This window comes from Falco peregrinus, chromosome 8 (assembly GCF_023634155.1).
Source record: "Falco peregrinus isolate bFalPer1 chromosome 8, bFalPer1.pri, whole genome shotgun sequence".
In the NCBI taxonomy this organism is placed as follows: domain Eukaryota; kingdom Metazoa; phylum Chordata; class Aves; order Falconiformes; family Falconidae; genus Falco; species Falco peregrinus.
Genome location: NC_073728.1, coordinates 16238167 through 16265454, shown reverse-complemented (window position 1 = coordinate 16265454; position 27288 = coordinate 16238167). Strand labels below are relative to the sequence as shown.

At 44.7% G+C, this 27288-nt stretch overlaps 2 protein-coding genes across 19 annotated transcripts in view; one reads left to right on the top strand and one right to left on the bottom strand.

Moving 5' to 3' along the window:
- The window catches only part of ABI2 (abl interactor 2), a 71803-nt gene extending 52341 nt beyond the window's left edge, over window positions 1-19462 (top strand). For 5 of the 18 annotated variants that reach the window (XM_055812534.1, XM_055812533.1, XM_055812530.1 and 2 more), the window contains 4 exons: window positions 2953-3111; window positions 7445-7531; window positions 7864-8037; window positions 13292-19462. In XM_055812534.1, coding sequence (XP_055668509.1) covers window positions 2953-3111; window positions 7445-7531; window positions 7864-8037; window positions 13292-13467 — 596 coding nt within the window. In that variant the 3' untranslated portion in view covers window positions 13468-19462. Of the gene's footprint in view, window positions 1-171; window positions 355-2952; window positions 3112-7444; window positions 7532-7863; window positions 8038-13291 lie in introns of all 18 variants that reach the window. The other 13 variants (XM_055812537.1, XM_055812536.1, XM_055812540.1 and 10 more) reach the window with 3 other exon arrangements.
- Window positions 19463-20158: 696 nt separating this feature from the next.
- RAPH1 (Ras association (RalGDS/AF-6) and pleckstrin homology domains 1) overlaps window positions 20159-27288 on the bottom strand; it is a 60460-nt gene continuing 53330 nt past the window's right edge. Inside the window, 1 exon segment of the mRNA XM_055812521.1 lies at window positions 20159-27288. Within this exon segment, the coding sequence (XP_055668496.1) occupies window positions 26173-27288 (1116 nt within the window). The 3' untranslated portion in view covers window positions 20159-26172.

Here is a 27288-nt window from a genome sequence, read left to right as displayed (position 1 = left end):
TACATAAGAATGAGCCTTTCTTTAACAGGTCCATTTTTCTCTCATCTCCTCGTGCATTCTAAAGTATTATGCATCTAATAAATAGCTAACACTGGGTAGTCAAAGGCTTTCTCTAATCCTTGCTAACATATCTCCTTATTAACGCCACCTCTTCCTCCTCTCTTCACTTAGCCCCTGCTGGCTCGGCTGGCACTTCTCCCCTTCCTGCTACCTCTGCTCCTGCCCCCACTCCTCCTGCTCCTGCCCCTTCCTCCGCTGCCCCAGATGCTGCTGCTGCTGCTGCAGGAGCTCAGCCCCTTGCTGATGGCTTCACCTCTCCAACTCCCCCTGCTGTTTCTTCCACACCCTCTACAGGTGAGTGTCTGCTCCACCGGGCAGATGAACCCAGAAGTGGTCACGAGCCAAGGCTTTTCAAAGTTGCCTCAGAAGCAGTGATTTATCTTTTTCTAAAATCTTTTTTAATGTAACTAGAAAAATATCGGCTAATACCCAACTATAAGGTAATGGTTGTAGTAGACAAATCAAGGTGTGCTAGTTTTTCAAACAGCAGTCATTTAATTTCATCATTATTTTTAGGTGTATATAATAATTTATTACATTATCATTTTATTGTGGTTTGGATACTAAGAATCTTGTAGACTAATTATGTCTGGGGGGAACCAGCACTGGTAGTTCTGTGTCTGATTACTCTCTTTCAGTAACGGGAAGTTTGTTCACTACTCTCAGTCATGGAATAAAAAAGATTCGTCTAGCAAAGTATGATTTGTATGACTTGTTTCTTCAATGCTTTCAAATGACAAGTCTCCTTTCAATGAACTGATTAAAAGGGCATTTTTTTTTGGTGTTCAGTAAAATACAAGTTTTTATTACACAGTATAGTACTAAAGCATTTTGTTTTAATAGGTGGTACTTATGGTGTGTATTGCAACTTGGTTTTTTTAATGCTTATGAAATAACCCTACATTTTTCATTTTCTCATATGCTGAAGTTGCAGCATATAGTACTAACTAACCATAATGCTGTATCTTACCAGCTTTTGATGAGGACTTACAGCTGCCCTGTGAAGACCTCCTTTAGCCAAATTTGTATATAGCTACTAGTGCTTTGTTACTTCTAACTGTAGTGAAGGCTGATCACCATGGTGTGAACTGGTTTGTGTGTTTATTAGTGTTGGTCTCTTTTAGTAAGAATTTCACCAGGTGCCAGAAGCATTCAGATCACATTTAATGTAAGGTGCTGTGGCTCATGTAAAATTAGAAAGTTCTTGCACTAGAATCCATGACTATGACTAGAAGCTTCCGAACTGTGATGAATTTTGGTATCAGAAGATGCTCCCGATGTCTAAACTCCTTTCATGTTTAGAAGATGAGCTGTGCCATATAGGGCCTCAATCAATTTTCCACTTTTGATGCACTGTCAGTATCCCAGTTCTTAAGCCATACTGCTTCTGTATTTTTGACAAGTCAAAATCAAGCAGGGATTAGTATTTTAATGGCTATAAACTCACATTCACAATTTAATAAGAGAAATTTCAGGTTGGTTACTATTTCTAAGATCTCTTGTTTCCCAGCACTGTTAGTGAGGTTGCGTGCATGCCTTCTCTGAAATAAATGGTAAACTATCCAGTCTTTTCAAATACTTCGATGAGATTGTAGTTTTTTCTCCTTAAAGATCTCTTATCCCTGTTTCTTCTTTTCCTTCCTTCTCTCCAATCACTACCAATTTCTACCAGTGCATGGGGAGGCAGACACACTGAAAAGATGCATTAGGAAAAATGTGAAAAAAACTATATACCAGGTGGATTGCTTCTAAACTCTTCTTATTCCTCGTCCGTAAAAAGTGTGGGTTTTGAGACATACGTATCTGTACAAAGCAGGAGGAATGTGAATCTCTAGTTCATGCATTTGCTCTTAGAAGCAAGTAATAGAGCAAGCAACTTGCATTTTATTTACTGACCTAGTGTGAAGTTTTGCAAAGCAATCAAAACATAGTGGAGAACAATGAAGTTTTTTAAAAATGGCACATTCATTTGGTCTGTTTCTCTGTTCACTTCCCTGCATGAATGTCTCCTCAGCCACAGTGACATCGCTTTTCTATTGTATTCTGAGATTTACCTCTAGCGCGAATGGTGGAGGCAGAATAGTTAGGGAGGTTAATAACCCATATGGGTTTAATAAATCCAGAGTACTGTTTACTTTTATATACAGTGCATAAGCCAGAGAACTTTACGTGAGCACAGAAAATAGCTTAATGGTCTTCATTCGTTGCTTGCTTAGATTCAGCATCAATTACTTTGATATAGGAAGTGATTAAACTGGAGAGCAAGATTTTAAGGAGTTGTTTTGATTGACAGCTCCCTGAAAGAGGGTCTTTGAGTATGATTTCATTTATTCCATCCTTCAGGCAGTTTCTAACGTTCTCTTATCCCCAGATGATTCTCTGGCTGTTTCCTGAACGGCACTAAGATAGGTAGTATTGTGTTTTTCAGTTGTAGAAGGTAACAGCATTGAATCTCGAAAATGGCACAGAGCTAGTTTGTATGTGTACATTGCTTAGTTGCTGGACTCTGTGAAGTGTTATTTTTATGCAGGTTTATAAATAACTAAATTTGCACAAAGTTATTATAATAAGTTATAAAAAATGGATAACTGGGAATTATTTTCTTTCCTTTTGAAGCTTTGTAGCTTAGACACCTTTGTATTTTCATACTGGCTGTTGTGAACAGTGCTAAGTATGGGCAGTTGGGATAGCTGTGTTTTGTGTTGCTATCGAGACATCCAGTGTCCTGCCAGTCTGGAAGCTGAACTGGCTGACTGCTCCTGGGATGCAGACTGTTTGGAAAAAAGAACCCCAGACCCAAAAACCTTTCCAAGCATTTGAGTCTTGACTGCAGATATAAAAAAGGCAGGCGTCATTCTTCTCTTTGCTAATACATTTCTCTTTCTAACCTAGGTCACACAGTTCAGTTCTACAGCATGAACAGGCCTGCATCTCGACACACCCCCCCAACAATAGGGGGATCTTTGCCATATCGGCGTCCTCCGTCGATCACATCACAGACAAGCCTTCAGAACCAGATGAACGGAGGACCGTTTTATAACCAGAACCCAGGTAGGAAAGTTTTTCTGCTCTGCTGAATTCAACACAGTGGTGAATGGAGTGCCCTTCAGATCTCTGAAATACTGTATTCTGTCTCCATTGCAGATCTAGCAGTTAGTCTCAGGTAACTTCCAGTATGTTGCTGGTAGCCACGCCAAAGCTGCAGTCCAAGTACAGTGTTCAGCTCCCGTTATTGCAGGTGGCTTAAAACAATACTGGCTGTGTTGCCACATAAATGACTTTTGATTTCACAGTCCCTATTAGACAAGCTTTAGTCCTTTACTACACCATGTGTCATGTATCTGCTTTGGCGTGGGTTGGGTATTTGATTTTGCGCCAGAAGGCTGATTCTTCATTAATCAGTCTTTATCTTGGATGCTTTTTCCTTCTGATTAATGGACAGTTCAAGAAATTGCAGTTGTTGTACAAGGGTAAGCATTAGACACCTTGGAGACATCAGCGGTGTTGATGTGGGATGCAAGGGAGCTGTGTCATCTGCTAAGTCCACAGGCGATGTTATTTTAATGGGTGACCTGTCTTATAAAGCAGGATGAGCTATTAACAAGGAGTGGCGTGTCCTGTGTGCCAGGCATAACGTAGTAGATTTTATCTAAGGGGTCCTTTTCCCTGAAGGGAAAAACGTGAAGGTTTTGATACCAGAGCAGGGGAGTCTTTCTTTTTTGACAAAGCTACAGAAAGATGCAGAGGATGTACTGAAGGTTCTGTGTCAGGAAATGCCCTATTACCAGCAAGGTCGAATGTTGACTTTCAAGCGCTACGGTGCATTCGTGTTTTGTGGTTGTGGTGGTGATGGTTTTTGGTGGTTTTTTTTATTTTTTTTAAACTGAGCACTGAACTGGGAATTAGGTCAAATGCTGCAATCTGCATTTAAGGGATTTGATCAGGTTCAAATATTACTGCTTGTGTACTAACTACTGTGGAAAGAGATGTGTGCACTTAACTTGAGAAGGAAATGGATGGTCCTGCTTGGGGACAGGGAGGTGGAAGAGTTATATGACTACGTTGTAGCCCAGTTGCCTGAAATGTGTGGTGTTTGTTAAGCACACTATGTGCATATGGAAGGCTGAAGGGGAGTAGGCAAGAAGGAAAGGGTAGTAGCAGTACAAAATCTTTCAGAATTACCTTTGCAGTAAAGATGATCTTCAGTATATCCAGAGAGTGTCTGACAGCTGCTGTGCATTTCTGCTTTAGCAAAGGGATAATTCTCTGCAAGCTACCATTGCGTTGTTAATAGGTAATCACAGAAAATGCCAAAGAGAATTTAAATAAGTTACATAACTACAGTTCAGCCTGTGTACTCAAAAAGAAGATGATTGTGGTGATTAGTCACTTGAGCTGTAAATCACAAACAAAATACTTCAGTTATACAGGCATACTTGATACAACATAAATAAGCAGTTGTAGTAAGAGACTTTAAAATTATTTTTATGTCTAGCAGAGTACAGAATTTATTAGCTTTGCAGTTATACTAAACCAAGTTCATTTTGGCCTGTACCTTGAAAGGAGAGGGTGCTCAAGCATGCATAATTGATGAAGACCCAAAGAACAGAGGGACTGTTCTGTCTGTAAGGAGCAGGGTTAGTAGTGACAGGATAGTGGCCACAATTGCTCCTCAGCATTCCTGAAGAGGGGAAGGAAGCGCAGACTTAAGTGGTGGAAAGATACCTTACAATAGGCAGAGGAGTGTGGCAGCTATGTCTTTGCAGGCTGTTTGGCAAAAAAGCAGTACTGTTTTTTTTCACTTCCATTTTTTAGTATGTTGGCATAGTCATTTTTGTTTATTCGCTTCACGGAAGGATGAAAGATACTTGCCTTGCCCTGTTCTTTTGAATGCCACTTCTAAGATAATACAACTTCTGTACTTCATGGTGAGACCTTTTTAATAACGGAAAAGAAAATATTAAGAAACTCCAACGACTCCAAATGAGCTCAGCATATGTCTGTCCCAAAGCCACCCTTGCCAGCCATGCCGCCTAACAGGTGCTCTAACTTTGCAGCCTTAGATGTTGGTGTCTAAGCGGCATAGAGCTCAGCACAGGCTAAAACCCCGTGGGAGAAACTGCGCAAGTACTGAGATGATGGTTTGCACTACACAGTATTTGTATGTGAATTCTTACCAGGCCAAAGCAATCGCATGGAAGGTGCTTTTGAGCATTTCTGAATTAATTTACAGCAACTGTACAGATGAATTCTTAATTTACCAATGGTCTATATGGAAGGAAGCTGGGAGGGAATATTTAAGCTGGTGTTTATCTCATCTTTTGAGACAGCAGAGGTACAGTAAAGTTCTTCTGATGCACTTTATAAACAAAGTAATTATTAGTAAAATACTTAATTGTGTTGGCTCCTAAAGGCCAAAACTAGCTTAAAGTCATTATATATCATATACAGACAGTATAATATGATAGTCCCTGCACTATGCGTAGACTGAAGCGCTAACCAGATAGTTAAAGGAACGATGTCAGCTAGTGCTAGTATAACCGTTTTAATTAAATTACACAACCCAAACTAAACTAAGGGATTATTTTTTTTGTTTTCTTGGTGTGCTTGTCTAGCGTCATTTATTTTTCTACATGGAAAACCTTGTTATTACTTTCAAAGAAATATATATAGCACACGAACAAAGTACACTGGAGGGACCTATGAAACTGAAGCTAGTCTTGTATGACAGACAGGAATTCTGTGAATCCATATGACATTGAATAGAGGAAACATTTTGAAACTGAACATTTTTATAGCAGATATAATTAAAAAGGCAGGAGTTTCACAGTTACACAGGAATGCTGAATTCATGACTATTACTGCATTTCAGTAGGACTTGAAATTCAGGTTCCCTTTCCTTGCTTTGAAAAAAAATGCAAGACCAAATCTTTTTCCAGGTACTGTGGTTATACTTGAAGGAACAAATACTCTCAGAAGTCATATCAGTCAAGTGAAAGAACCTGTAATTAGAAACGTATTTCAGTTTTTCTCAAGGAATATCAATTAAGTGGTGAGATAATGGAGCTTGCTTTATACAGAGGTACAAGGATTTTTTTGCCACAAAAAGGATGGTTGCTCTGGGTTTTTTTTGTTATTTGGGGTATGTGATTGTGAAAGAAATGTGAATGTGAGTGACAGAAGACATTCAAAGCACTTCAGATAATACTTACTGAAACAAGCAAACTGAAGAAAGTTTGAGACAAATGCTCTGGAGTTTTGTATGTTGATGTGAATTAATTCTGAAAAATACTACATCATGCCTGACAGTTTTCTTACTGGCTCTGGAGTTAGTCTGCAATTTATTTAGTTCTGCAAGCTACATAAATGTACTGGTACATGAAGTGTAGAGCTTTTTCCCTCATTCTTTTGGACATGACAGTGTTTTTTGTATGCCACTACTAATAAGAAAATTAACTTAGTTGTGCTTTTCCTGAGGTGTGCTTTCTGAAAAATAATCTTCTAACTTGCTTAAAGAATATTTCTGCATTACTCTTGCAAAGTGATACTAAAACTAGATAAAACTGGTTAACTATCTGAAACTTTCAATCCTGGATTAAACCACAAATTCAGTGTTACAACATTTGCAGCTGGCTCAGAGTATATTCTTCAAATGTGAATTCACATGCATCGTACAAAGACGGCTCTACCAGCACCAGTGAAGGGGCTGTGCCAGAGCTCAGTGCAGTGGTCTGTGAAATCAGGTGGGGAGGAAATGAGGCAGCACATCTGGAATAGGCCCTGCTTTCTCAGCAGCAGCACAGTGCACTTTGTTCTACCAGTAAGGTCAGAAGTCCTGTGTCTTCCAAGTACACTCAGTTCTCAAAAGCATCTTTTTCTGTTTTGCCTAAAATAACAGCCTCATTTGATTGTTTTTTTTAGCCTATGTTTTGGAAAAAACTAGTTATATCCATTTTCATTACTAAGGATTTGTGGATGCTGTTGCAGAAGTCGCTTCTAGAAATAGCAGTTTGATTGGAAAGGTGGAGAGTTACAGGGTGAGAATCCTCTTGATACATTTGTTAGTTAGGTCTGTTCATAAAGTGCTAGATTGCTGTAGTAATAACCTTCAGCTTAAGGGAATCGCACAGTAGATCAGAAAAATACTTCAGCACGGATTCTTAATCTTATGAAAAAGAGCTGGGTTGGAAATTTTAAAAATAGAGAAATCTCCTTGAAGTAGGGATTAGGAATATGCTTAAGCCACCTGAGCTGTTTCTTTTTGAATGTCAGCTATTTTATCTCAGCTTCTTGGCAGACTGCTACACGTCTGAGTGCTGATGATGTCTACTTTGCTGCTTTGTTGTGTTTCTAACTGAATGCCTCTCTTTAATTTCTGTGGCAGCATCCCTTGCTCCGCCTCCCCCCTCCATCCTACAGGTAACTCCACAGTTACCGCTAATGGGATTTGTGGCCAGAGTTCAAGAAAACAGTAAGTTTGCTGCTTCCTTGTGCTATGATTTATGATCTATGATTTAGATGTGGCTTTTGTTTTGAGTGGATGAAAGATTTGTCTGCTTATAGCTAGAATTCTGCCTTCTCTGCTGCCTCTGCAAGTTTGTCTGAAATTGTGAAGGGAGGGAAAAGGAAGTAATTTTATTGGAGAAACCTGAACCTTTCTTCCCTGGATTTTATTGTCTCTACTGTATTTCCACAAGTCTAGCTGTTGGTGCCAGTGCAACTAATTGGGGTATGGAGTATTACTTCAACCTGCTAACATGGTTCAAGAGACATTTTCATGGTTATACTATTGTGTATTTTCAGTTTCAGATACTCCTCCCCCACCACCGCCTGTGGATGAGCCAGTGTTTGATGAATCCCCACCTCCACCCCCACCTCCAGAGGATTATGAGGAGGAGGAGGCAGCTGTGGTAGAGTATAGTGATCCATATGCTGAGGAGGACCCTCCTTGGGCACCGAGGACCTACTTAGAAAAGGGTAGGTGTGGAATTAGTAGAGATAGTAGGGTCCTGTTTGTAAGAACATTTTGTATAAGCTCCTGCCATTCTGCATTGGACATGGAGTCTGCCTAGATTGCTTCATAGCTGGTGTTTGGTGTTGTGGTAGAGGTGCTCCTCCAAATGGCAACTTAAAGAACAGAAGTTAAGCTACTCTTCTGAGTCTTGACTCTTTCACCCCTTCCTCCACAAAGGGAAGAATCATAATTAGCTGGCTAATTACATATTGTTTAAATTCTCTGTAATCTACTTAAGACTCACCTTTCAGCAGCCTGCTGAACCCTCATAATCAAACACATAGGAGGCCAAAAATGAATGAATCGGTGCTGCACCTGCGCTTGAACTTTGAGCATCTGGTGCGTCTGGGGAAGTGCCGCAAGGGGTGTCCGGGGCTCTGGAAGCCGCAGTGCTGCAGCAGTGTGGGACTGCTAAGCTAGAAGGTGCTGGGTCTGTGCAGGACTGACCGAGGCATTGCTGCGTGGCTGCATCTAGATGTCTTCCAGTTCTGAAGCAGGTGTGTGGAGTGGAAACATGCTAGAGTAAAACTACAGGTAAAATAAAGTGAGTGGGTAAATGACTTAGGGGCACTTGAATATGAGAAAATTCTACTGCCTGGTGTTCTCCTGTGAAACAGGGTCATGTAAAGGGTGATACAAAATCTAATGCTGTGAAGCAGCCAGGCATCTCAGCTGAGCGATTGTTAGACACATTCACTCTGCGTCAGGGTAAAATAAATAAGAATGCCACCAAGAAAAACCCAGTGAAGGACTTGAGGGGAGGGAAAAAACCCAGATGGAAGAGACACTTTCTGCCAACTCCTGCCCAAAGAAAATGTTACTACTCCTGAGGGAGATGGAGGAATATGTGGGAGTTTTTTTGTTGTTCCCCCACCCTCTGTCTAGCTGGTGTGTTTAGTGCAAGGAGTACCCAGGCTTTGCTGACAAGCTGAGACCATTTGTCATACAAAGTGGCTGACTTGCAGGGTGTTTACATGACTCGCTTTATCTATTGACCTCTCCACACCCCTGATTGACAGCAAGTGTCACTGTTATTCTGTTGATGCACACAGGCTCTTTGTTTGATTGGAAGTTGCTTCAGCTTATTCTTGTCAGGGAAGCTTATTTCCATGAGGGAGGACAGGGAAGAAAAGGGATCTTGTATACAAAGTACTCCACTTGCTGTGCAGTTTGGAGGATATTCTCGATTATTGATACTAGTTACCTGGCTTCACAAAATCAGGTTTGGGGTGCCTTGGGGCTCCTGATGTCGCATTTCTTTCTTTGTGGGAGGATGGCAAATTTCAGTACAGGTCATTTCAGAAAATACTGGGTGTGCTACATTACTTAATGAACTCCTCCTTATCAAGCAGTTAGAATGCACAATTATCTGCTCAGTTTCATTGTGGCTGGTGTATCTTGTGCTGGATGAAGATGGCAGGCATGTTACTTTTCGATAGGACAGGTAGTCTCAAGATTTTCCTCTGTATTTTCCCAGACATAAGACACTCTTTAGCCTAATTCTACATTCATATCGCTATCTTTGTTATGTTTCTGTTATTCCTGCCACCTGGCTCTCAGAAAACGCTCAGTGGCATTTCAGCTAGAAGCAAAAGAGGAAAAAGAGGATCCTGATGTGCACTGCCTGCTTATAGTATCTCATACTAATGCAAAGAGGCTGTGTGTGTTTGTGGGCAAGAGAAGCCACAAAATCATGTGGCACATGGCCTGGCAAAACAACTTTCTATTTGAAGAAATAGCAACATTTGAATTACAGCATATTGTTCTGATCTGCTTTTCAGTGTGATTTCTGAAAGCTTGTGAACTAAAATGATTTATATAGGTGCATATATGCACAGATTTGTTCCATCTCAGCAGGCAGTCCAGGCACTTGTAGTTTGATATTTATAGGAAAAAGCACGTGGGATAGCAAAACTGTGATGGGAGTCTTTAAAGATTAGCTGGAGAAAGTCGGGCTTTTAGTCCGAACGTTTTTCCTGAAGAAAAGCAAAAGTATAGGAAGGCAAACATTCTCTCATACTGAGGTAGAGTCCCATGCAAAAACAATTTTGATCTGTATTGTGAAAACTAGATGACTAAAACGCCTAAAAGGTTGGTCTGTTCTTAGAAACACAAAAGTAATGAAAAATTAAAGTGCTTACAATGTATGAAGAACTATTAAATAGTAGGTTTAGGATACCAGAAAAAAAATGAGATAGTGACATACCAGAAAGAAATGAGATAGTGACATAGGTGTGGATTCTGTTGTAGTTATATGAATAGCTCTACTTATAGTCAGCCCATGACTTGAGATTTGACTGCTTTGCTGAAGTTGGGAGAGAAGTGCTTGGCTGTGATTTTTGGGTTTTTTTTAATTTATTTTTTGGTAGCAAGTGAGCTTTAAAGTTAATGAAAAGCCCCATGCTAAAAGAGGACTTTCATACTCGAAGAACATGTATACTTATCCTGCTGTGAACTAATACTGCTTTATCTTCTGCAAAATTATTCCTGTGGCAACTCCTTAAGTTCCTATAAATAGTATTCTGTGCCATGTGATTCAAAGTGGACAAAACTGATGGAAGGAAATAGTTGTTCAAACACTATTAACCCCAATAAGCAGAGTAGCAATTCCTAGGATTTGTGCTTGTTTATTTAAATTCATATGAAATCATTTCTAATAGGTTTAGTGTAGATAATCTTTGCTAAAGTGAGAATGTAGAAGCTGGGACCCCAAGGAGGTATCAAATAGAGGGTTGCTATATATTGAAATGGGATTCAGTATGATCCACTACTCAAACCTACAGCTGAGGAAGGTAGTGAGCAGCAGATCCATCTGAACAGATGGAGAAACTCTTAGATGGGATACAGTTATTGGGGTTGTTGAACTTGAGGATGCTACCAGATGGCTGTAATAGCAACAGCCAACCTGCAATGTCCAGGGAAGTGCGCTGCAGTTTTCCGTTGAGCTCTGTGTCTGGGTGCATGGTGTGAAAACATAAGAATGTGCCCCAACTTTGCAAATCAGATGAACACAAACAGGTTTCCAGAAGGAGAAATTGCCCTCATACCACAGAGAGAGAAGTGGCTATCGGATTTCATGTGGATAACCCCCCTGGCCTACATTTTCGGTCAGTTGGATGTAACAGAGTTCAGCCAAACTCTGTGTAATTGTTGAAGAACGAAGATCGCTGATCGGAAGAATGTCCACCTAAATGAGTAATTCTGGTTTTCATATCCGCATTGAAACGCGTTCAGATATAAACTAGAAGAGGCCCTGGCTCCGCCTCACAGGGAAGCATGCTGCCCCCTGAGTCAGTAGTGCTGGTTCCTGTCCCGTCTAGAAGCCTTTTCTGCAGTGCTGGCCTGGGCTTGTGGTATGTGACAAGCTCACAGCTTGAGCTGGTGGGGCTACAGACAGAAGGATTTAACAGCCTTTTAGAGAGAGGAATGTTGCTGGTACAAAAGTAACACGCAGGAAGCACTGGTGATGTAAAAACAAAACCAGGCTTCAGGTAATTTTATATGAGGCTTAACAAGAAGCGAATTTTCATCATAAGCTTAGGGAAGAGTTTTCTGCCTGTGATCATGAAATAATGAATCCATTCAGTATCGGAAGGGACTAGAGCATGCTCAAAAATGAGAAAGAAAGGAATTGGAAGTTACTGTGATCCTTGGATTATTATTTTCAAGAGAATGAAGAACAACAGCACAGTGACTCTAGGAAGACATGTTTTTAAATGAACAGGTATAGAAGGCAGTTAAGAAGGAATTTTGAAAGGACTTAAATTGATCGTATCACATGTTCATATAGTGACTTCTGGTTTTCAAGCTAAAAATTCTCTCATTTCTCCATTCGTGTTTTGTTTCCTTAGAATGGTATATTTAAAACTAGTGGGAATGAGTTACTTAACAACTGTGCTGGCATAAGTGTAGAGCCTGCAACATGTGTTTTTAGAATATGCTCTGGTCAAATGATACAAATCTCCTGTTTGGGAGATTTATTTTTTAAAAAAATATATCCCTGTATATACTGATTCTCCACTGGGATTGATCTGTATATTTTACTTTATGATCTGTTCAGGATCCAGGTTTCCCTAGTAAATATTTGTACTGATGCCTTTGTTGCCTCAAAAGGAAATGACCTCTTTTCTTTTGAAAAGAATGATGAGTTTAGTAGGACTTCTGGACGCTGTGCTCATGAACACATGCTGTTAGTTTTCTCTCCTTGCTTTGGTTTAGAGTATCTTCCCTTCTATCCCCAGTATGAGATTTTAGGATCCCTGTCCAACATGCATTTTGTTTCAATGGCAGCGCTGCATGTTTCATTGCCAAGTGCTCAAAGCAGGGACTGATGCTGTTTGTTAAAGTATTCAGAGTCTGGCGTAGCTAATTTTCTGTATGGAACACATAATTATAGGACTGAGAATGGAAAAACAAATCAAGTTGATGTCTATTTTCTGCCATTTCAGGACAGTGCTCTCTTTAATATTTGCCAGTGCTTTGTTCAATTTCTTTGACTTTCCTAAAAGCTTTTGTGCCTTCAGTAAAATACTCTGCAGCTGTGGGAAAGATGTCCTGATACAGCAGGCATACATTCTGTTTCAGAGACCCACCCTTACTTCTCCCTAGCCCTTAACAGGGACTCACCCACCTTGGCACTGTATATATTATATATATACACACACTGGGAGTGACTTCTAGCAACATGTTGGGACTGCACGTACACATTTTACAGGTTTAGATGTGGGGGTAGCTAAGGTAGATGGAAGCCTGGGACATCAGCCTTGGCTCATTCTGTCTGTGATCTGAAGAGAGCTCTTATTACTCTCCCTCTGCCACGTTTTCCTGTTGACTGTTAGTTGTGCAGAGATCTGGTGTAGCACTTATATATAATACATGAGTCTTGGAGTAGGTCTGAGTGGTCACAGTCACGGGGAGTTCCATCGGCCTCCTTGTATCATTCCACACCAGAAGTTTATCGTGTATTTGCAACCCTTTCTTCTGCTGGATCTGGAAATAGAAGAGTTAAAGTAGTCCTGGCTCATGTGCTTCAAAGCATGAGCTCTTGTAAAAGGGGTTGGAAGAATCTGCCCCTCCCAGCAGGTCATTCTGCACACAGAGGTGAGGCAGTGCAGTTCTCCCAGACTGCCTTGAATGTGGAGAACTTTGTAGGAGGTGGGTTCATTTTTGTCTTCCTCCCTGTACCTCTCCTAACAGTTATGCTCTGTTCTTTCCTAGTGGTGGCGATCTACGACTACACAAAGGACAAAGAAGATGAGCTCTCATTTCAGGAAGGTGCCATCATTTATGTCATCAAGAAAAACGATGACGGCTGGTATGAGGGAGTCATGAATGGAGTGACAGGGCTCTTCCCAGGGAACTATGTGGAGTCGATCATGCATTACTCGGAGTGAAGACTAGAGGACAGAACGCCGCATCTCCTGCTGCAGGAGCTGGCAGGGCTTCCTGGATCTCCACCAGCCTCTGGGGCCCCATCCAGTGTAACTGAATGAAGGATAATTGTAACAACCACTCTTTTGGGTTTTTTTCTTTGGTCCCCCTCCCCACACCCTCCCCATTATAAAACAATAGTGATTTGTTTGAACCAATGGCTCTTCCTGCTGCCAGCAGAGGCTGTCCTGAGCCATCTGACCTTGAATTAAGCTGACCCATTCAGATGTAACAAACTCCTTGAGTAGCTGATACTTCACTCGAATTCTGACTTCTGACAGGCTTTGGGATCTGTCTCAGGAATCCTGTGTGCCCTCGTGGTACTACCCTTTGCAGCAGTGCCTGGCGCTTGGGATGTCCTGGATGCTTGCAGTGAAGGGTTACTGGCCAGTGGACATCCCTCCTGTTTCTACACAACACTCCTGTGCAGCTGGAAGAACAGTCGTGTACTAGGAAACACTGGGATTTCTACACAGAGCCATTCCTGTAACTGCTTTCCAGATAGTTGGACACATCTTTAGCGTAAACACTTCTGCAGCTGCTCTGCACATGTAGGCTGACGTGGGCACACAGAGCTGGCTTTCATTCACTCACCTTTCAGTTTAGACAATTAAGATGGGTGCAGCCCACCCCCATTTCCTCATCTTTTGAATGCCACACGTTTGTTTTGTGTTCTGCACTGATGTAAATGTGCTCCTCTCCACAGCGAGCTGCTGGCCATGGGTGCTGCCGGATTAAACAGAACTCACAGATGCTGTTGACGGTGAAGGCAAAACAAAGTTTACAGGTCCTCCTGGGGTTTGAGGGTAAACTCTAGGGGCTGTGATCTAAGGTTCAAATCTACTCACGCCTGCTTGCACTAGAGAAACTTAACCCCAACTTTAGTCTTATGCACAATGTAATCTTAAAAATCCAATCAGGTATTGTAAATTGGCTATTTTGTACTTGATGACTAGATTTGCATATGTACTGTGAGAGCCCTGTGCAGAGGCAGGACAAACGGCAATTGTCGTCTTCATGTCTGTTGCCAAAATCTCTTCAGTGGAAGTAAAAAGGGCTGTTGTGTGTACTGGTTTCCCATGGAAATCCAAGCAGTAACTAGTAGTAGTCCTAGCTCTTCCCCCAGCCCACTCCTATTATAAAGAAATAGATATTTTGAGCTGTACTGGTGGATCTGGGGTGGAGTAATACCAGGTGAAGGCTCTGTAGCCCCTTGTGTTGATAGTTTGCTTCTTAATCTAGTCTCAGTTAAAACTCTGCTCCGTGGTTTGCCTAGCAGATCAGTGTGAAGTGACGGCTGTACTAGTCTGCCCTCAGGAAGGACTAAACGTTATCTCTGGGTAAATGTCATGCATTGACAGGTGAGTTTATTAAATGCCCTGTTGCGGTCCTCTTAGCCTGCGAATTGAGCTAATCGCTGTATCACGTATCCCTGTATCCCTCCTGGGCCAGGGCATCTTCCTGGACAGCTTTTGACTGTCACCTGGCCAGGTTCCAGCTGGTACCAGCAGTAGCTTGTCAAAGGCAGACAACGCTGCCGCTGTGTCCCGAGGCAGAGCAGCGCACAGGAGAGCACTGCTGGGGCTGGGTTTGTGATCCTCTTGGCACTGATGCAGGCGACGGGCCCAGTCCCCTTGCTGGGTGGCGCGTGTGATGTCAGGATGGAGGTGCAGGTGTGGTACAGACCTGGCCAGGGAGGTGCCATAGCTGCTCCAGGGGGAAAACGAGGAAACGAACGGGTGAGGTGTGTTTGTGGGACGTGGGTGAGTGTGATCACCCTGCTGTGAGCTTGTGGAAGGGTGTGTGTAAGGAACTAGTTTGGTTGAAGCCTACGGGAGGTACAGCTTTGAAGAAACTGGTGAGAAGAGGGAAGTTACTTTCTCCCCTGCTCGGTCCACAGCCCGCGTAGCCAGGACACTGCTGTCTCCATTCTGGAAGCTGGCAGCATTGTTTGGCGTGAGCGTTAGCCAGATATCCTTCCACCTTCCTCCCTGAAGACCTGTCTCTCGCAGCAGGACTAGCGGAGGCAGCCGTGTTCGGTTCCCTCGGCCTGCCGTTTCTCTGGGGGGAAGCCTGGAAACAGTGGCCGTGCAGTCACTGGGGTGGCTGTTCCCAGTGTTACGCGGCAGGTCTACGCTCTTTGCACAGAGAGGTGGTGCTTGCAGCCCATCCAGCGGCCCGGGTGACCGAGCAGCAACACTGCACAAGCCTTTGGTGCTCACAGGGTGGCTGTGCCTTCCAGGACTATCAGAGCTTTCCACGTTTCTCTTGCCCTGGGTATGTTTGTGGTAAAGACTGAGCACACGGTGCTCAAACGCGTGGCGTTATGGCAGCTTTGTGAGTTACTAAACGAGAGCTGAACCTCTCCCTGTGCACCCATGCTCCGGCTGGGAGGTCACGCATTAGCGAGACGTGTAAGTCTGAGTAAGAGCATGCGCTTGAGTACTTCTGGCAGCTGGATGGGTGGATAGCTTAACTTCTGCTGCGTGTGATACACACTTGTGTCCTTAATCTCCAGCCAGCTTGGAAGTGTTTTGCGCTGTGAACTCGGGGAAGTGCTGAACACTTGCCGGAGCTTGGCACAGAAGATGAGGCTGCAAAACCTTGCAAGTGGAATGCGTGAAGCTCCTTAGAGAACTGGTTTTGGTCTGATGAGCCAGAGGTTAGTTCAGTCCCTGCTGATAGCATGTGGAATTGTTTATCCTGCAAGAGCTGCTGTGGATGGAAACTTTTAGGTCACCTCCTGCTGGTTTTATGCTTTATTATACAGTACTAACGTAGCGAAAACTTGAGTTTTATGCATATTTTTTATTTTGTACAGACTTTAATTCTGTGGCTTGTTTGGGGATGATGTGATGTAATGATCATAGACCAGGCCAAGGTAAACAGGCTTTGTATATTAATGTTACATAGATTGCATGCTAGTAAAGTCAGTGAGGGTCGTGTTTCCAGTTTTGTCCCTTGTACTTCTCCAAAACCTTCTCCCCCTGCCCCTTTTTAATTTACATGTTGACTTTAAAAGGGGGTGGAGAATGGGGGCGGGACAGGGAGAAACACCTCTGTTTCAAAAAGATGCACATCTCATCACTGAGTTTTGCTGCCACAGCTGATGCTGTTCAGCATCACAGGCTGTTGAATCAGCAGCATGAGAGGTATGTGAGGTGGGGGAAGGAGACCCTCCAGATTAGCCCAAAGAGTGCCGTACGGCCAAAATGAGTATGTGTGTCCTTTGTGAGAGCTGCCTTAGCCCAGCCATCTGCTTTCATAGTGCACAGAAACCGGTCAGCACAGAAGTCAGTCAGCATCCTCTAGCGGTGTTTTTGCCTTGGTTTGCTGTATCAGAGATTTGTTTCTTGCCCTTAACCCCGGGGACAAAGCTATTAACTACAGCTGCCTCTCTGCAATGTGCCTGCGTGAGAGGAGGTGTCTGACTGAGTCTGTCCCCATCTAGTGCTGAAGCAGGTGGTTTTGGTGCCTCCTTTCCAGCCTAAGAAGGATGGCTGAGGCTGCATGTGTCTCACCCCCCACCCCCCCCCAATGGATTCATGCGTTTTGTTTCTCTCACTGGCTGTTGCAGCAGAGGGCGGAGAGGGGCAGGAGAGGCAAGCAGCAAATTTTGCACTTGAGCATCCAGATGGTGTGAGCGCGTGCCTGCTGGCTGGCGTGGGCACCAGAGAGCTGAAGCAATGCCTGAAGACTTACTGGACTGACTGTTGACACAGGCAGCCACCAATGCACTGAAGAGCCATTGCTCTCGCTGGAGGACACGAGGTGCAGTGTGCCCCCAAGGCAGATGGCAGAGCTTGGTGTGTGTTACCGGGGGCTGACCACATTTCTGGGGCTTGGCTTGTCCTTGGCGCTAGTGGAGTTGGGTGTTTCTGAAAGCGGCTGGAGCAGTCTGCAGCTGGGTGTTTTACCATTGGGTGCCAGGGAGGCTTAGACCCAGCTAGTTCTTGCTGGAGCAGTTTTGGTCTCCTTTAACAGCTCCTGGGCGTTTTCTTCTTTCTTTGCTGCTGAGGGATCTTGGTGACAGCCAACGCTGACATTGGCAGTGATGCAGCTTCTGAAAAGCGGCACTTCTATCTAGGGCGTTTCAGTTGATCAGGCAAAGAAAGTGAGGCAGCGGCAGGACTGATGCTCCTTTTCTGGCAGAGGGTAGGCTGCCTGCCTGCTGTGTATCGGCATCATTGTTGAATAGAGGTGGAAGAGGGGGTTGTACACTGATACCAGCTGTTGTGCTCTTATAGTGTCTCCCACCTGTGCTTGATAGTGATTTAATGCTGTGCTCTGCCCAGCAACTTCCACCATCTTCCTAGCACGCACTGCAGCTGTGCCTCTCTGCTGGAAATGAGCTCTCTTTCTTAGTTATGTCCCTGGCCTTCAGGCATAAATCAAAACCAAAACTTTCAAGTTTTCCTTTCTGGAAAGGATGGGACTTTTTGTGGGTTAGTAAACTGGGGGCATTTACAGAGCTTCTCCTCCCAGAGCTGGGACAGGACATCTTGTCACACAAGTGGAGTCTGTATTCTCTGCAGGGCAAAATGTTGGAAGCTACTAGAAGCTGCTGTTGGAAAGACCACGGTGCTGTGGGTCCTAGGGTGACCGGTACTTGCATTGAGAGCACAGAGTCACTGCTCGAGCACTGCAGCGTTTCAGAGGCATTACACACCCCGGGCAGAGACTTCAGTTCTTGCGTTGACAGCAGTGGCGGTTGGAAATGTGGGGTGCTGTTGCATTCGCTAAGGGAAGTATTTGCAGCCCTAATCGCAGGAGAAGATGGTGTAAACTGAGCACTGGCGAGCAGGTGATGGGCTACAGTGTATGGGGTGCTGCTCTCAGCAATTTACTGCGCTTACAGGTAGATTCACTTTCCCCAGCTTTTGGCAGCTCTCAGTATTGGGCTCTGCCACCTTTTGCCGGTTAAAGGGTGTTACACAGGTCAGAGTAGTGCAAGAAGGGAACAGTTTGTGGCTGGGTGTTGGTTGGTTGGTTTTTTTGTTTTCCCCCTAGGAGCTGAAGCCAGTGTGTAGTAACAGTCCTGTTGATCTGCTTTTGATTCGAAACTGCAAGAAGGGGGGGAGCCCCACCTCAGTCTATGGGAAGGTTACTAGAAGCTTGATGTGGCCAAACTGCTGTTACAACGAATAATTCACTGACCATGGTGTTCTGCTGCTTTCATTAAACAAACCCCACACACCCATGTGCTTCGTGCAGTCTCCTGCCTGTGCAGGAAGTGTTTTTCTCTGGTACTCTAAACAGTTGTGTTAGCAACTTTGCTTATTACAAGACGTACAGTAATGTCAGCAGTAGCCTGTTGTCCAAAGGTAAGGTAAGCCTACACCCCGCTGAACACCGACTGCAGTGGTGGCTGCTGAAACGTGTGCAGTACCTTTGTTCCAGTTTCTCTTAAAACCTCAGAAAAACCCTACCGCTATTGACTAATGAGGAAGAGCTGTGTAAAAATTCATTTCCATTACAGCGCCTTGGTAAAGTGCTGACATGTCTGAGATATTTTTTTTTTTTTTTTTTTGTAAAGAACAAGTGCTTCTTTTCACATTTGAAAAAGTGTCTTTTGCAACTTGCATGGACAAGTAGTTTCTATGAATTCTCTGGAAATGTCAGTGTCTAACATGGATTTTGTCCATGCACTTTTTTCTGAAAGCAGATTACCCCCCACCGCGCCCCTCTGGTCTGCAGTCGCAGGAGCAGCACGCTGTGCTTTTGCTTTTGGCACTGCCGATGCGGTGGATGAGTGCAGAGCCCACTGTAAATGACCAAGCCCGCAGGACTCTGGGGAGCTGTATGCCGCCAGTAACGTTTTATTGTGTGTGCCATTTGAACCACCTTCCAGTGAGTGCAAAACCCAATTTTTAAATTTTTTTAATTGTACTTGGAATTAACTGTTGCTGTGTACTAAACCCTCTTGTTACGAGCCCTAAATAAAAAGAACAAAGCACACCCCATGTGTTCTGTGAGCGTGCCGCTGCCGCGTCACGTACTTTTGTCTTTGGCTACAGACTTTTCAACACGGTGAGCGCAGGGATGGTCGCTGGTGTATGCAGGAGCTCCAAGTGCAGCACCTCCCGCAGCAAAGGTACGATCCCTGGCATCCAGCCTGCTGCCCTCCTCCCGCAGCTCCTCTCTGTGCGCCTGCTCGTGCCCTGTAATCGCCACTAATGTAACGCCTCAAATCTCGGCTGTAAAAGCTGCAGCTGCCGCAGGGCCAGCCTGCACGTGTAGCCCGGGAGGAGGTGACCAGAGCTGAATTCCCTCAGGGGACCCCAGAGAGGGGCCGCAGCAACACTTACCGGCCATCAGCAATCCTGCACGAGCAGGGCTGCAGAGGACTCTGCAGGCCTGAGGGAGGAGGCAGAGGGGAGAGGTGAGCCTGAGCCTTCGCACCCAGTGAGTCCTCTTTAGACCTGCAGTTGGTGTGCACCATGCTGCTGGTACGGTCAGCTCACCCACCGGAAAGAACTGTGCAAAGGAACAATAAAAAGCAATTTTATTGAGAGTGAGTATATAAATGGTAACTTCCAGGCCATCAGATACCTGACCCCTACGGCGGGGGAACCACTGATGCCCTCAGAACACAACGTGGGTTCTGAACTCATGAAAAAAGAAAATGGCAAGACAGAGGATTAAAACAGATAATTAAATTTAACTACATCTTTATTGAATTGTGCATATTCCATTGTATAATGATCTATATTGGGTACTCTATAACGTAGTATTTCTTTTGTCCTCTCCCATGCTTAAAAAAGTATATTTATACATATATTTATATATATATATATAATATGGCAAAGCTCCCCCCAACCTGAAGCTATCAGTCTAAAAAGAGCTTTGATTTTTTTTTTGAAAAGGGAAGAAGAGGGGAGGCAATCCCATTGAAAGATAAAATGTGCAATTTTCTTTTTAAAGCAGTAAACATGAATGTATTTACAGCACTCAGCACAAGCTTGCTGCACAGACAAATCATCATTGCAATGACACTTTTTTTCTTACATTTGCATCCCCAGTATTATACAGAATATCACCAGTGACTGCTAACAATTAGTGTAAGCCATAAAACAACCTGCTGCTCTCATTTCTGGTCCACTGCAGTCCACTAGAAGGAGACCTAAGATCTGCAATTACAACTTGTGACAAAGTGTTTAGTTTTCCTTTTAGAAGGACCAATTCAGCAGCAGGGAGCCCTGGGCACGGGTCCGTTTGCCCCTGCCCCCTGCAAATGTGTACCCAGGTACCAGTGTTGGTGAAAGGCAGGAGAGGCACAACAGCGAGCACTGGCAGCCCTGTTCTCTCACCAACAGCTGCTGCAAATCGGCAGCACTTGAGCTCCTGGCAGCTTGGCCTGGGGAGATGCAAGCACATCGTGCACATCTGCGTACCTGGAATTTAGCTCTGAATGCATCTTTGGCATCTTGGGAAACATGGGAGGGACCTATTTTCCACTGTAAGGAACAGTTTGTTGGTTCAATTCCCAAGTCTTCTAGAAGACAAGTTGCCTTTAAGCATGTAAATAAGGGGGAGGGGGGGGGGTGTCCAAAATCTGTTACTCAAGTTCCTTCTCATTTCCCTTGCTAAACCCTGCTGTGAGGGACTGTGCGTACAGCACTAGTTCCTGTTCCTCCTGCCCTTCCAACTGCTCTCGCTCTCCTCACCGAAGATACGCAGTTCTGAGGAACAGAGCTCACGGAGTCCTTGCCCTGTTGAGCACCTCTGAGCACCGAGCAGTCATTACCCAAATCGCTCTTTTTCCCATGTTCGTGGCAATTACTTTAAATTTACGTTGTAAGGGATAAGCATGTGCCGTCGCCTCATTTGCAGTTTAGTGTCCTAAACTTTTCAAAACTAGACAGAGCCTGTGACTCAGCGGATCACAGTATTGGAGAGTGCTGACCCCTGCAACCCAACACTGGTTTTGTCAGTCTTCACGGACATTTTAACTGACAGAACAAAAAGAATTCAGAAAGGAAGATCACTGAACTTGAGACAAACTTACTCTTTCAAAACAAACGCTTAAAACCAACCAGCACACTATAAAATGGTCTAAGAGAAACTATCCCATCTGGAGTCTGCTCCAGTTGTGCAAGAGAATGCAAAACTTCCCACTCCTCTCACCTCCAAATGAGGAGCGCTGTTTGAACAGGTATGTAAGCTACACCTTGACAATGAAAAAAGGAGGAAAAACCCAAACTCACGTTCTGGCTGCACCCTCACTACCTTCTCTATTGCTTTCCTGGAGTGCAACTGATTTTGACATGACTGTATTTAAGTAATACTCAATAGTATGACCCACTTACAATCTTAATTTGAATAGGAAAGAAATTTACCTGCAATGGTACCACTGAAGTAAAACAGTTTAGTTCTGTGCAGTTTCTGTAATAAACGGGAAGATTTCTCTTTTGCCCTTTTGCTGTTGAAATGGCACTTTTGGTTCCTCAAACTCTGCAAAAAATAATTTTAACTCAGAGAAAAACTGGTCATACTTTATCTCTGAGCTGATCTACCTGGTTGCCTAAGGACACAGAAAGAAGAAATCAGAAAACCTTTAAATGTGCAAGTCCAGAACAGTAAATCTTAAAATGCACTTGTTGAGAAAACTGCTCCCTCTCCCATCAGACCTGAAACCAAAGTGATCCAGGTACCTTCACTTTGTTTCCCTGATGTGTCAGTCGGTCACTGTTGCCCTGCAGGAAACTGCAGAGTAAGTTCAGGAGAGGAGCTCTTTGGCTTTGAGGTCGTGCACCAAGTCAGAGCCAGCAGTGGTGGTTTTGCCGCAGGAGACCACTGCACAGGGTGGAGCAGGAGCTGTCCTCTTCCACAGAAAACAACAAGATTATTTTATTGTGAGACACGGGCCTGACCTCCTCCCCTAGCCACAGGTTTTGAAAGACTAAACGGAACCCCTGGCATACCCGCCTCAAACACGCTGCCTGTGGTTTGTTTAGAACCTGTAGTTGTTTTTTAAAATAATTTCTCCTCTGGGACTTGTGCTGATGTAAGACCCTTCTAAAGCAACTCCAAGACCTGAATTACAATAGATGTGTCGGAAGGGACTCGCTCCCGGCTTTCTACACCTGTGCTGCAGGCACAGTGAAACCTGGCTGAACAGGAGGGCCCTGCTGCTCACAGAGGTGGCTGCTACCGCTGCGTGGCAGAGGAAATGGAGACCAAAGCTGGGACAGACTGACGAATGCAGCTGTACGCTCGCAGCTGCCCCTGCAGCGGCTGGGCTTCCCCAGACACCCACCTTAATAGGCGTGAAGGGCAGGCACTTCATCATGTCACACCGCTGCAGCTGTACGCTCAACATGTCAGAATCGAAGCAGCTGCTGCCTTTGTGTCCAGGGCGCCAAAGCTCAGCCCTCACACGCTCATTTTAACAGTGCCCAAAGGGTTACAGCCCGTGTTTGCAGCACGCTCTGTGTCTGAGATCTGGCCCCTTTGTTTTCCGATTTAAATAAACGGAGCAATTATGAAACCAGTGCAGATGGGGGAAAACAACTTGCTTGCAAATAAGGCATAAATATTTACTGTCACAAGACCAGTAAATACCCTGGAACAGCAAGTTATAAGGAAGGGGTCTCGTAAGCTAAAGAGGCAACCAGGCTGTCTGAACCATACTGTAGCCAGATTTCAGTGCTCAGCTGAGAGAAAGCAAGTTGCAGCCACTCACTGTATTTCTGTATCACTGCTGGCTTAGGAAGGAATACTGGGTGCCACCTTTGCTGACGCTCATTCGTTTTGCTGCAAACTTAAGAGTTAAACTTCTCTCTCCCAGCAAGCTGTGTAGCAGCCTGCAGTAGTAAGCATGGACTCATCATCTAGGGAGGGATACTGAGGAAATGAACTTGGGCACAGGAAAATGAGAACAAAGCTCAAATGCCTCTGAAGAAATTGCACTCAAAACATTGCTCTGCCACGTCTAAAGCCCAGAGGTACCCGCACTGAATGAACAAAAGAAAAAGGGCTGGAACCGACACACACCAGTGGAGCTGTTCTGGGGGAAGGGGGGCAAAGAGAAACAGATGGGGCAAGCAGAATTCCCCGACTGCTCTCACCTGGGCGCACAGGCTGTGTCAGCCCAGCCGCACCTTGCCAGGGAGCAGGAGAACATGCCCACTTACCTACCATCGCTAACAGCTGGGGCGTTACGACTGTATCTGCGCACCTTTCGCGCCACTGGTGGGTATGAGCCCCAGGAGCTGCTGCAGTACAAGGCAGCAAGAGGACCAATGTTGAAGATTACAGCACCCATGAACTGCAGTGCAGCTTGACAACCTTCCTAGGAAGTTATTCGCCAGCTACACTGAGCACGCTTAAAATCAACAATGCAAATGCTTTTAAGGACACTTCATAAGCACAAAAATAGTAGAAACAAAACTTTGTGAACAATTTGAAAGATACAAAAAAGTGCCTTTCCATAGTAGTGCTTTAAAAATGCACACAATGGTATATACTCTTATTGCTCAAAAAAACTAGTCTGAAATATTAAAACAATTTCCAGAGGTGCTGAAACAGATTTTAAAAAAATCATATGAAACAGGTCAGCAGAGACAGCACCATTAATTTTTCTCTTTTCACGATGTACTTATTTAAAACTATATAGTTATAGATGTGTCATTTCCCCCCCTCTAATTAGCAAAGCTTTTTCTCCTATTCATAAAGTATTCACAAAGACATTTATTTTCTTATTTGGATTTTAAAAACGCTTTATAAAAAAAAAAGGAATGGGGGACACTGTCACAATATTTCTTAAATCTATCAGCCTGAATTACTGTGATGGAGATTAGTTTACATCTTTTTTACACACTTGAGGATACTGTCAGGTCAAGCTACTTCCTTTGTTTCATTCTTTGGGGGAAAGAAAGCATTTAAAATTTGCTTTTGGAGGAGAAAAATTAGACAAACAGTAAGATCATTTGCTATCTCAGCCTTGACAGTATCCCCGTGGTGACGAGGGAAGTTGCCACAACAGAGGATAGGGTAGGTACAGTCCAAGGACTGTAGTTACTTTACAAAGGCTGCGTACCACCCCCCTGTAATGAACATGCATGATACATAAGACCACTTACGCTAACTATACTACCTTATCACAACATCTGAATACTTGGGTAGGACTGTACAATCCAGCTACTGAAGTACAAGAGAAAGGGCTCTAGTACTTGATACGGTGATTGACTGTGAATCGATGGCGAGCGAAAACACAAAAGCAAATACATGGTCTTATTTCCTGCTCATATGGGTCCTTAAAATAAAGTACCAGCAAATGTTATTGCCTCTCAGGGTTGGGTTTGTTTGGGTTTTTTTTTTCCAGTCTTCTCCCTTGACTGCTAGAAGTGCAACTTTGTAATTAACAGATTTTATTGGTTGCCGTCTCCGGCGGGTCAAACAAAAGAGAGAATTCCCACTGCCCTTGGCCTGAATTTACCACTCCCTTCTCTACTTTCCGAAGGGGAAGTTCCCTGACGGTTTCTAATGAATTACAAACAATACTTTCTTTAAATGTTTCCAGACACTTGTTGTTGTAAAGATAACACATCTTACCAGGCACAGACAAGGGGAGACTGTACGCTGTGTACGCCTGTGCGAGAACACAGTGCTCTCCACAGAAACCTACCTGCTCGTTCAGGGTAAGAATTACACGTACAAGTGACGTACCGGTGTGGGTCGGCATCGATTGCAGGAGTCCTGGCAGCTTTCAGAAGGGGTTAACACAAATATATTCATCTTCAGCCATAGAAACAAATGACTGAGCCTACTATAAAGTTAGAATGCACGACGGATTGGAATAACATATATTTATCCTACTTACTGCATGGACTCTGAAAGAATTTGTAGCAGTGTATAATTTTAAACTATTTGGAAGGGAGGGGGAGGCTCTTTATAGTATAAATATATTTCACTCCAGCCCACTATATATAAAATCTATTTTCCTCCTCAGAACACACTCATTTTCAGTAGTACTATGACCAGAATGTTTTGGTATGTTGCATCTGTACTTTTCAACCACTGGACAATGTACAGTTACTAGCAGAACACCTCAGCTCTGCACCACTTACCCACCACAAACTGCTAAGAGGTTTGGGGGTGGGTGTTACTTTTCTGCCTTTCTTTGCGGTGCCCCCTACATCTTCACCTTTGTGGTAAGATTTGCCTAGTTACAGAGTCCAATTCCAGATAATATAGTGACTGAAACAATAAATACGATTCTACAAAAACATTCTGGTTATCTTCTATAATTGCGACGAAATATAGCACAATATATTATATACCTACACTTATAATACATGCACAAACATGTCTCACGTGGACAGACGCTACAAAAAATTACCTCCTACTCTCCCCTAAATGCAGAAAAAGTAAGAAAATGGGCTTTTGGTCCAATCCATATGAAGGGTAAAAGAAACTGAAAGGGTAAGTCAGTGCCTCTCTACCCACCATTCCCAATAAAATATCAGCAGCCCCAAGCTCCCGACTTTTCGGGCCTAGCCACAAAAGGGGAATGTCTTTACATTTAGCCTTAGCTATGGTTTGAGATCACCTCTTTTGACGGGGCTATCATCCACATCCCCGCGTTGTCTCCAAGTGCGCAAGATCACAGGCTGGCCGATCCCAGAGCGGCCAAGTCACGGAAAGCACGGGCCCTTGGGGACCGACTACCAGTCCCGCGACAGCTTGGTGTTCTGATCCCTTTTGGGAGGTGCAGGGGGCGGCCCCCTCCGTAACGTTGCATAGCCAGATATATGACTGCCCCCAAAGCTGCTCGTCTTCTGCTGGTCAGCCAGCAGCTCTGGCGGCGGTGGAGGCAGGGCCATGTCGTCCATGGTGGCCGTGGGCTCTGCCCTGGACATGCGCGCGGAGGAGAGGGAGCCGTGCCGGGTGATGGATTTCCGCTGCAGCGTCCGGTTGAGGTCGGCCAGGAATCCCGGCTGAACGCTAAGGCTGGACTTGGGTGAAGTGGGCACTTGAGGGCCTGCTGGCCCTGGTGGCTCTGCGGCCTCCGCCTGCGTCAGTCGGGTGCTGTCGTTCCGCTTGGGACGCGTGGGCGGCGGGGCTTTTTTCACAGACGGTTTTGACCATGCCTGAGGCTGGGGATTGACAACGGCGACTTTTGGGGAGGTGCTGCCTGAAAACACGGATGGGATCTCAACCGGCGGGAGAGGAAGATCTATTTCAGGCGGCGGCGGTGGAAAGTCTGAGTCGGATGGTGGTGAAGGGAATTCGACCACAGGTTCCTTCCCAGACATGCCCGGAGCAGGAGCCTTGGCTGGGATCCCTCCTTGCGGAAGGACAATGGGCAGGCTCACCCCAGAGAGGTTGAGCTTTCCTGGCTTCGGAGGGGCTGCAGGAGGTGACGACTCCTTGGAAGGAGACCCTGACGGCTCTGGTGGGTGTGCAAATTTGCTGACAAGGCGGTCCACCGAAGGTCTCTTGGACTCGTGGTACTCAGTGGAGCTGGCAGACTTGATGCTGGAGTTTCGCTGAGGTGTCGGAGGTGGTTTCTTCCCTCCGGGGCTTGATGTCTTGCTGGTCTTTTTGACTGGAGACCCTGACTTGTCAGGGGGGGGAGAACCTGCAGAGGAAGCCGGGGAAGGAGGTGGAGGAGGAAACACTAAGCTGCTCTCTGGTGGAGGAGGAGGGAAATCTGGCGAGGGAGCCAAAGCGGGCTGCCATTTGGGCTTCGCCTTCACTGCTGGAGGCGACTGCGGCGCCCCGCTCAGTGGAAGGGGTTTCAGAGGCTGGGGCTCCGCGGCAGGCGGGGCGGGGGGGGG